At 31.8% G+C, this 10860-nt stretch overlaps 1 protein-coding gene across 8 annotated transcripts; it reads left to right on the plus strand.

Moving 5' to 3' along the window:
- The first annotated feature begins 2172 nt into the window (after window positions 1-2172).
- Window positions 2173-10625, plus strand: LOC137829992 (DEAD-box ATP-dependent RNA helicase 16). 8 transcript variants are annotated; one of them, XM_068637051.2, is made up of 16 exons: window positions 2173-2486; window positions 3224-3491; window positions 3575-3733; window positions 3825-3914; window positions 4066-4194; window positions 4431-4531; window positions 5161-5275; window positions 5708-5839; window positions 7742-7807; window positions 8007-8180; window positions 8375-8470; window positions 8639-8776; window positions 9555-9637; window positions 9736-9773; window positions 9901-10103; window positions 10351-10625. In XM_068637051.2, the coding sequence occupies exons 2-16, from the start codon at window positions 3321-3323 to the stop codon at window positions 10444-10446; spliced, it is 1791 nt and encodes a 596-aa protein (XP_068493152.1). In that variant the 5' UTR covers window positions 2173-2486; window positions 3224-3320; the 3' UTR covers window positions 10447-10625. The 8 variants fall into 8 exon arrangements, with proteins under 8 accessions (XP_068493152.1, XP_068493151.1, XP_090161270.1 ...); XM_068637050.2 differs by having other exon boundaries at window positions 2177-2486; window positions 3230-3491; XM_090305144.1 differs by having other exon boundaries at window positions 2177-2486; window positions 3230-3491; window positions 5166-5275.
- The last annotated feature ends 235 nt before the right edge of the window (window positions 10626-10860 follow it).

The following is a 10860-nucleotide window of genomic DNA, read 5'->3' on the forward strand; positions in this document are numbered from 1 at the left end:
ATGTATTCTCATTGATCATTTCATGACATTATTTCATGGCATTTATTGGCTTTTAATTCTAATGTACTGTGTGCAGTGTGGATGTTGACAAACAAAAGAAGTTGATTATGCACAACCCATTTATTTTGACTTTGCCTGAAGTGGAAAATAACAAGGAAGAGATCATTCCTAAAAATGTTCAGCAGTTTCGGGTAATATATTCTACTTGTCTTTTTTGCCATTATGAACTTAATTGCAGTTTAGTTAATTTTTCGTTTTGTTTTCGAAAAATATTTCATAATTTCTTTCTATAGAGAAGGGAAGTTGACTGGTTTTCTCTGTTTGGGATCTCTCTTCATAACTATTTGAAGGAAATGAACCATTATAGCAAGGAAAATTTTGATTTGGAAAGATTGTTTTATGAATTTAATGCCTGATGTTATGTTTCTTCCTAGAGCATGTTTGAAAGCAATCAACTTGTATAATATTTTTTTTTCATTTATGGCTGTTCTTTCTGATTTTCTTATGGAATTGATAAGATTTTAACTGTTTTCATTAAAATAAAATATGTAAGCAATAGATAAATTAAACAAACTAACTTTAAGTTTGATTTCATATAAATCAAACCTAAATTTGAAGGATTTTGCAAAGCTTAAGTCGTTAGTACAAATATCATACATTATATGGTACTCTCCTTTTCCTAATTAAGAAACAATTACGGACTCAATTTATAGCACCGAGTACATATTCTCTACTAAGGTTTTTGTGTTATCTTTTTAATTTATCTTTAAAATATACTAATTTTTTGATATTTTAAAAATATTTTTAATGTATTTAAAAATTTCAAAATCTGTATATTTTAAAAAGTAAATAATGAAAATTGAGGATAAATTATGTTATCAATGGATGTGAAGCATACATGCTTTATTTTGTTTCTAGTTAAATTTAATGTTTAATATACTTAAAATGTAGCAGAAAAGAAATTTTATTATCAAATAATCATGATTATTGTTTAAAGAAAAATAAAGAAATAGAACAAAAGAAAAAGAGAGAGAGAGAGAAAATCTAATTAAGTTGATAGTAAGAGTAGTCATTTTCATTTGTTTTTGAAAATACATTTATGAAAGTTTAAAAGGTTTTACATTTAATTTTTGTTTTAAAAATATTTGATATTTTTATTTGACCCCTCCCATTATATTAATCCTTTACTGACATTATATCTTACTGTATAATAAAAAATAAATATTTCATCTAAAAATATTTTCCGAATCTCTTTGAAAAGTAAATGTAATAATAATCATATGACATATATACAAAAGCTGTTTCCTAAAACAAACACAAAATCTATGAAGATGTCCAAAATTAAAAGTAAATAAAAAATTTATTAACAACTAAATACAAAATTCTCTAAATTTAGATATTAAAAACATTTAAATCTTAATTTAATAATTAATAATGTCAAAATGCATTTAAAAATTAGAGTAGGAGGGGAATAAGTAAGAATGGATGTAGGGATGGTCTCCAATTTTTTTTTAAATATATTTATTATTTAATCTACCATAACTATTAATAAAGAGGATCTTTCATTCTATCGTATAATTTTATTTTATTTTATTCTTATCAATATAACTCATTTATTAATACACATAATGAAAAAACTTTTTATTTTGTAGTTATATTTTATGAACATTTTTTCTTAATTTTACTACTTTTTTATTTTAATAATTATTATAAGATTTTTTTTTTTGTCGTAAGAAAAAGTGAATACAGATAAACGTGGACAAACATGTTTCTACTAATTATTTATAATATTTTTTATTTAAAATTATTTTTGAATATTAGATAAGAACTAAAAATATACAGGGTTTATATGTTATAGAAGCTAAAAAGAGTTATGTAAAAGGCTTTATATGAAATGCAAAAAATAAAAATAAAATTTTTGAGACAAAATAAGGTAATTCTTTTAAAGAATGGAATTTTATATTTCAGAAAGAAAAACATTTAAATCTAAAATTTATAATATAGAAATATTTAATAGTTGGTACCTAAAGAAGGAAATCTGAACGAACCCGACCCATATACCACAAAAGTGAAGACTGATCCGAGTTTAGTTATGTTGACCCGACCCGAGAATTTTTTTTCTGCGAACTCGCATTATTTAAACGCAAATAAAAAATTCACAAATTTAACTCTAAACCCTGATCTAAAACCCCTCAACTTCGCGTTTGGCCAGTTTCGCCGCAGTCGCAATCGCACTCCATCACAGCATTCCTAGGTTAGCGTTTGGCCAGTTTCGCCGCCGTCGCAATCGCACTCCATCACAGCATTCCTAGGTTAGCGTTTGGCCAGTTTCGCCGCCGTCGCAATCGCACTCCATCACAGCATTCCTAGGTTAGCGTTTGGCCAGTTTCGCCGCCGTCGCAATCGCACTCCATCACAGCATCCCTAGGTTAGCGTTTGGCTAGTTTCGCCGCCGTCGCAATCGCCCTCCCTCACAGCATTGCTAGGTTAGTTTTCGCTTTCGGATTCTGCTTTCGCTTCGCATACCTCACTTTCTCTTTCGATGTTCTGCGTTGGATTGGATGTGTTGTTCTTTTTTATTTTCAACTTATTTATGTTTTCTCTGATTATTACTAAATAGTGGCGTTGATGGAGTGGCTTTCCCCAATCTTCATGTCTATTTTTTTCTGTTTAAATGATCAAAAGGGCAATCCTATGTGTATTTCCTGTTCTAAACAAAAGATTAAGGTTACACTTGTTGTAATGGTTAAAAACATGAGTGTGTAATTTCATGAAATCCTTTTTTAAATTTTAAGATAAATACAAATTTGTAGATCGAAAATATGAGTTTGCAATATAACATCTATCAAATTAAGTCTAATAAGAACTAACAATTAAACTATTGAAATAAACTGTTTTCTCTTCTTTTCATTGATTTTTCTAAATATCCCTCCACTAAAAGAATTGTATTTAATATTCCTCCACTTTCAACCTTCCACTAATCCACCATATTTTGCATACGTACTTTTTTTTACCCAAGCTATTTCCTCTCCATGCTTGTAAATCACAATAAAATGGCTATAATAAGAATTTAAATAAGAGATAAATTTATCATCATTAAATAAACTCATAAAAATTGTTTATTTAAGGTGGGCATGCTTAAATAGTGATATTGTTTCAATACATTATAGTAAATGCATTGAAGAAAGCGTGTCTTGGTTGTGAAGACCTTAACAAAAGGCAGTTGTAGGTGTGCTAAACTCAAACCACCGGCATTTAAAGATTGGCATCGTATTCTGAACCATTGCTACATTCAAACTTCCAAAGGTAGCCGACTCGTGATGGCGGAAACCAAGTTGAAAGAAAGCATTGGCGAAGAAGAAGAGATAAAAGAAGCAGAGGACCAAAGCTTCGAAGAGCTCGGCGTGGACGCTCGTCTCCTTCGCGCCTTACACAAGAAAGGGATTGCGAAACCCACTCCAATTCAGGGCGTCGCCATTCCACTCATTCTGGTTATACTTTTTTCAAACTTCACCTTTCGCTATTCACCATTCAACTTCACTTCAACCTAAACTTGTTCACTCTCTGTTTCCAGGAAGGCAAGGACGTGGTTGCACGCGCCAAAACAGGTTCCGGAAAGACCTTAGCATATCTTCTCCCGTTGCTTCAGAAACTTTTTACCGTTAGGGCTGATCGGAAGAAGTTGGCGCCCAATGCTTTTGTTCTTGTCCCTACTCGCGAACTCAGTCAACAGGTGTGTTAACTTGTTTCGATTTTTGTCATCCTTTTTTTAAAAGAATTGTATAACTTAATTTCGTGTTATTTCTTTCCATCCATAAATTCAGGTGTATGCGGAAGTGTTGTCGCTGGTTGAGTTATGCAAAGTTAAACTAAAAGTTGTGCAGCTGAATAGCAACATGCTAGCCAATGACTTGGTTGGTTATGTCTTCTAGAATTTTATTTGTTGTTATTGATTAGGGAGGAAGTTAGTTTTTTTTTATCTGCTACACGTGTGGATATTCTATTTATGTTTACGATTTGTTTAAAATGTTCTTTGTTGTAATTGTCTTTGAATTGGGTTTGCAGCGGGCAGCATTGGCTGGACCTCCTGATATTTTGATCTCCACTCCTACTTGTGTAGCGAAGTGTTTGTCCGGTGGCATACTTAAGGCGGAATCCATTAGCGAATCACTTGAAACTCTTGTTCTTGATGAGGTGAAACCAGATGCAGTGAATAGTTTATTTAGAATCTTTGTTTATTGGCTGTTGTCTATTTATGAAACAACTAGCATTTTTTTAAATATGAATTATATTCACATAGCATTTGCAAATGTGTGTAGTTTTCATGCTTTGGTTTATGGTCTAAGCTATTAATAACAACTCAAGTAGTTGATGAACAATCTTTGGTTAGTATTTTGTGACATGATCAATGTTCAAAATAATGTTTTCAGGCAGATCTTCTACTGTCATATGGGTATGAAAAGGATATAAAAGCTTTTACACCTCATGTTCCCAGAAGTTGCCAGTGTCTTCTTATGTCTGCAACATCAAGGTGTGTTATTTATGATGTTTCTTCCACTTATGATATTTGTCACGTTTCCTGTCAGTTTCACTCACCTTCACACTATCAATAGCTTTACATAAAATGCGATTTTCATTGACCTGTCATTGAATTATATCATCATATTAGTTCACACCCATGAGTTACACTTACTTTTACACCAACAATATTTGCACAACGATATGAGTTCTTTAGATTCATATATATATATATATTAAAATACTTATTACATTATTTTCTGTGTATAAATGAGATATGAAATAAATTTGGATTAATCTGAATTTTTTGCACATATTCATATATTAGGGATAAAATTAGCTAGTAAAAATTTATTTTATAGTGTGAGTGTAGCTTGCACTAGTGTGATCAACTTCATTTTTGTCCCCTATGTAAGGATGTGCCTGTTTGTTGTATCTTCATCATATGAAACTAAGAGCAATCATGGTGATTTTTCTTGCACATTTGTAGATCATATTGTATGTTAGTTACACATTAAATAAAATATTATTTTTGTGAAGTTTCACTGGGAAAGTGTTTTCCTGTGTATTCTCATTGATCATTTCATGACATTATTTTAGGGCATCTATTGCCTTTTAATTTTAATGTACTGTCTGCTGCAGTGCAGATGTTGACAAACTAAAGAAGTTGATTCTGCACAACCCATTTATTTTGACTTTGCCTGAAGTGGGAAATAACAAGGAAGAGATCATTCCTAAAAATGTTCAGCAGTTCTGGGTAATATATTTCTACCGGTCTTTTTTGCCATTATGAACTTAATTGCATATTAGTTAATTTTTTGTTTTGTCTTCGAAAATATTTCCTAATTTCTTTCTATAGAGTATGGGGGTTTACTGGTTTGTCTCTGTTTGGGATCTCTCTTCTTCATTGCTATTAGAAGGAAACGAACCATTATAGCAAGGAAAATTTTGATTTGGAGTGAGAAAGATTTTAACACTACAAAAATAAAAATGTCATTTGATCCAGTGATCCTAAGAATATTTCAAGGTTGTTTTATGAATTTAATGTCTGATGTTATGTTTCTTCCTAGAGCATGTTTGAAAGCAATCAACTTGTATAATATTTTTTTTTTTCATTTATGGCTGTTCTTTCTGATTTTCCTATGGAATTGATAAGGTTTTAACTGTTTTCATTAAATATTTGTGTCAGATTTCATGTTCTGCCAGTGATAAGTTACTTTACATCCTTGCTGTGTTGAAGTTGGGGTTGGTCCAAAAGAAAGTTCTGATATTCACTAATACCATAGACATGAGTTTCAGATTGAAACTATTCTTGGAAAAGGTATGTGTTTGATGTATAACTATTCATAGACATTCACTTGATTGGTGTTCAATTTGAGGTACATGTTAATATGTATGACATTTCTTGTGGACTGATGCATTGTCATCACATCAAGCCCATAGGACTCTTGCCTAAAGTTTTGTGGTAGAAGTAAAACCATTCATGGTCCTTCATTTTATAGCTTAAGCTTCTTCTTTTTGGATAGTTTCTTGATAGAGTGCATATTTTTTTATGAGAGAACTCCTGGACAAACCTGCCAAGCCCAAGAACAATCTACTTGGCAATATGAGAATATGAGGAAAAGGAGAAAGGAAATGTGAGTCATGGAGTCTTATTAAGAGTTTAGTAAACAAAGTAGTCAGAACGGATAAACAAACATTGCATGAGTGTTCAAATTCAAATATGAATTTATGGTAACAAAAGAAGAAAGAAATATCAGATACAAGATAAATCTTCATATAAAGCCAATGCTTCCTCCTGAGAACTCATTAAAAAATATAAATATAACTCAAAACTAAGGTTAGCATTTTTCTATAAAACTCATTGTGAATAACTACACTGGTAAATGAGGAAACAATACCAACCCACTGTGTCATATATCATGGTTATCACTCATTAGGGCCCAAGTCTCATTTGATATCTAATAGGTCACATTATCTCTTGTGGAAAATGGCATACCATAGTGTATATTATGGGAACTAGTCTCTTCATTATCACAAACTTTATCAATAGAACAAAGCACATTTAGCTCTTAGCATGCATTTCTCTTTGTTACAGTAAACAATGACCCATAATGAAAACACAATCAAATATACCATGAGAAGTAAAATTACCAATCTATCAAGACTATTCTATCTCAAGTCTTTCATCATTCAAGTCAATACTTGCTTAAGTTGTACACATAGTCGTCACCACTACTGTTTTGAAATATAGAATCTCATTATATAAGAGGAAATTAAATGAAAGATTTATTAAAATATGGAAATCAGCATAAAAATTAATAAACATTTTTAATAGAATTCTTTAGCTTGACATACTCATTAAAGTTGCTGAGTAGTTTAGCTGCTATGAAGGACTAGTCTAGTCTCTATCAGTGCATTTAGGAGGAGCTACTGGAGTAATTTCCTCTGAATCTGAGCATCAACAAATTAATTTCGAGATGGCTGAAATCTATTCCAAAACCCATAATAAGGGGTAATATAGATTTACCAAACCTCCAATGTATATGCCTGGTGTTTTAAAGGAACCCATATAAAGCCTAGGATTTAACTTTGTACTACTCAATAATACCACACTTGTTACCCATTCATGCCATAAAAACGAATTCCCAAAAAACAAATGAGTTGTAGGTTTATCTCAAAGAATTTCATATAGGCGAGTTCTTTGGAGTGTGTATTTCTCCCAGTTTCAACTCAAAACAACAATTGTTAACCTTTACTTTTTGTGGATGCAAACAATTTGAGGTTGAAATGTAAGAAAGTGAAGGAAAATGTGATGAAAGAAGATGCAAACTCAAAGTTGATTGCTTCCTCACTTTCTCCTCCAAGTACATTGCTACCACTGATTGGATGTGTGTATTTGTCCTCCATGTCTCCTTATTCCTGTAAAAAGAAGCTCCCTCCTTTTTCTTTGCTTTTTTTAATAGATAGTTCCCCAAGTTAAACATGTGAAATTCCTATTTTTATTTGTGTCGATTTTCATACTGTACCAATTTAATGGATGATGATTATTTAATAAATACGTATGTGCTTTGAATTCTCCCTTCCCCCTTTCAATATATCTTTTTGAAAAGTTTGGATTAAGTTTTGAATCAACTTTGTGTTTAAAACATTTGTAGTTGCAATGTGATTATTTTGTTGTCATTATTCCTTGCTCTCTCACATTTCCCTTTTTTCCTTGTAGTTTGGGATCAGATCTGCTGTTTTAAATCCTGAGTTGCCTCAGAATTCCCGTCTCCATATTCTGGAGGTAGGCAATGTTATTCAATTCCTTCTTTTATTTGGTGCAACAGCTGTTAAGAGTTTTCTACTTAACCTGGTGCTACAGAATTTTCCTGCCAAGCTTGAGGAGTTTATGTTTTCTTTGAAAAGTTACTTTATTATCAATTCATTACGATTTTGGATCTTTATTTTCTCACTCAATTTTGACAAACCTATTTTTTTATCAGGAATTCAATGCGGGCCTGTTTGATTATCTAATTGCAACAGATCTTAGTCAGTCAAAGGAAAAAGATGAACTGTCTAAGGAAAGTAATGCTGTATCACGGAAGTCTAGAAAACGTGCTAAATTAGATTCTGAATTCGGAGTTGTAAGGGGAATTGACTTTAAAAATGTATTCACGGTATGCAAGTTCTCTCTAGTATCTCTGGTGTAATGTTGACTTGTTTGAAATTGTTCTGCATATCCTATTGTTAGTAAGTGTTGTGTACTATGTTAATTGGTAAATTGCATCTTCTAGTTTATATCCTTGTTTCATGGTGACAAAGCTTTGTTCTCTAAAATCCATTAGTAATGCTTTCTCTTGTTAATGAACAGGTTATAAACTTTGAAATGCCTCATAGTGTTGAGGGATATGTACATCGAATTGGACGTACAGGTAGAGCGTACAATTCTGGTGCTTCTGTCTCTCTGGTGAGTCTCTGGGACAAAACGAATCCACTTTTTTTCTATTACCTAAATTCTAACAATGTATTCTTAGTTGCATTTCTCTCTCTCCTGTCCATTGGGTATTCCGTGGAGATCCTAAATGGCACCAATCTGCATAATAGTGTCATTAGATATTGCTTTGTTTTATCTCAGGTTTCTCCAGATGAGATGTATACTTTAGAAGAAATAAGATCTTTTGTTGGGGATGATGAAAACAAAGGCACAAGTTCTATTGCTGAGTTTCCCCTCCTCACCAAGAATGCTGTTGAATCTTTACGGTATAGGACAGAGGTGATTTATTATTTCCTTTACTCTTGATTAGCGGAAACATAAACGTGCTTGTGTGCATGTACTTTCATCATGTTATCTTATTTTATTGAGTTAAAATTTTAATGTTTATATTAATTTTTTTTTATATTATAAATAGGGATGCATTGGTGGTTGATTTGCTTGTGGGTAACAACTAAAATGAATAGACATACATGCGTGGGTGAGTGATTTGTTTGTGGGTAGCAGTTGAAATATTGAGTTTTGTTTTTGAATAATATCCCAGACTGTTTTATAGATTACTGAAAGTTAACAAATTAATTTGATTGGAGACAATTTTGTTGTTAGTGGGAGCTTTCGTGTGAGAAAAAAAGAGTCATCCCTTAAGGGTAATTTTGAAAAAAAAAATTGTATACACAATGGGATATTTGTCATTGTTCATTATTATAGATGGAAAGCTAACATAGGATTCTGTTGATCCATCAAACCCAAGAGAGCTCTTTTGCTTGACTTGTATACTTTTTCCTTCTGTATTAGGTTGTTAACGTAAAATTCTGCTTGATCAAACATTTATCTTATGTTTGTCAATATTTTAAAAGTTTTTGACCACCAAAACGTCAGACATTTGTTTTGGGATTATCTTGTTATTCATGTCTTAGTTATAATTGAGAGTAATGGACCTGCATGATGCACATACTCTCGTGTATGTTTTGAATGAATGGCGTATGGAATATATATTGCTTTGCACCTTTTTTTTTACCTGATGTTAAGTTGATATACTATGATTGACTTTCTCTTGCAGGATGTTGCCAAGAGTGTAACTAGAATTGCCGTCCGAGAGTCACGAGCCCAAGATTTGAGGAATGAAATTTTGAACTCTGAAAAGTGAGTACTGTGTATTTGGTGTATTATTGAGATCTTTATCTATGATCTTAATTTTATTCCCGTTCTAATTATTGCTGCATACCTGTGTTTTTTTGAAGGTTGAAAGCCCATTTTGAGACTAATCCAAGAGACCTAGGTAATGTAATTGGTAGATATTATTGTTAAATATGTCATTGACATTTATTGTGCTTGCTGATTGGATAAGGCTTTGTTGCTGTTAATATTGAAGTTGAATTTAAAGGATCAAAATCATATTTGAGCAGATCTACTGAAGCATGACAAAATTTTGAGCAAGAATGCCCCACCTCCGCACCTACGTGATGTGCCTGACTACCTATTAGACAAACCAACGAAAGAGGCAAGGGAAATGGTTAAACTTGCAAGGGATGCAATGGGAAATAATAATAATCGCCGCAAAGGACCCAAGAGAAAATTAAAAAAAGATGGAGACCCTTTGAAGGCTTTGGTATGATTAACCTTTTATCATCAATTTTACCTTACTTTTATGCCAATTTTGAATCGTTAACGGGGAAGGGTAAGAGAAAAGGCGACTTTTGGAGAGGAGGGAAACAAAAGATGGACAAAAACACTTGTGGATGCATATAAAATATAAATTAAATGTTGCACTGATCTAAAGATAATGCTGAATATGTCGTTAGTTGTTACTTTCTTTTAGATTATTCTGTATTCTGACTTTTATACATTTTGTTCAGGCATCAAAAAGACTGCACAAAGTTAGGAAGACTGGTGGAAGCGATGGCAACAATAGCAGTGATAGACATAAACGCAAAAAGAATAAGGGTATTTAATTGATTTACCCTTTTCCCACAAAGCCTTATAACAGGCTCAATTTTCTTGTAATTTAGTTCCAAATATCCTAACTCAAAAATAGTAAAAGTATTAGAATTATTATTCCCCCTAAAGTTAGTATTTTTCATTACAAAATCAAATTTGGCTTATTGAAATTATCATTTCGCATTCCTTCAAAGTCTCTTGTCTCTTGTTTTTGTAAGTCCCAATAGTATTTTATTGATTGAGTTAGTCTCTTTGGAAAAAAGGACATGAACTAAAAGTGGATATCTATATATATTAAAAGATGAAAACAAAAAAGAGAGTATTTTGCAATGATTAAAATAAAATATGAGAACAAAATAATTTTATTCAATGACTTGAATTTCCTCAAGGATAAAAAAGAAAATATATTACAGGAATAAATCATTGAA

Source organism: Phaseolus vulgaris, chromosome 7 (genome assembly GCF_051622355.1).
Source record: "Phaseolus vulgaris cultivar YP4 chromosome 7, ASM5162235v1, whole genome shotgun sequence".
Classification (NCBI taxonomy): domain Eukaryota; kingdom Viridiplantae; phylum Streptophyta; class Magnoliopsida; order Fabales; family Fabaceae; genus Phaseolus; species Phaseolus vulgaris.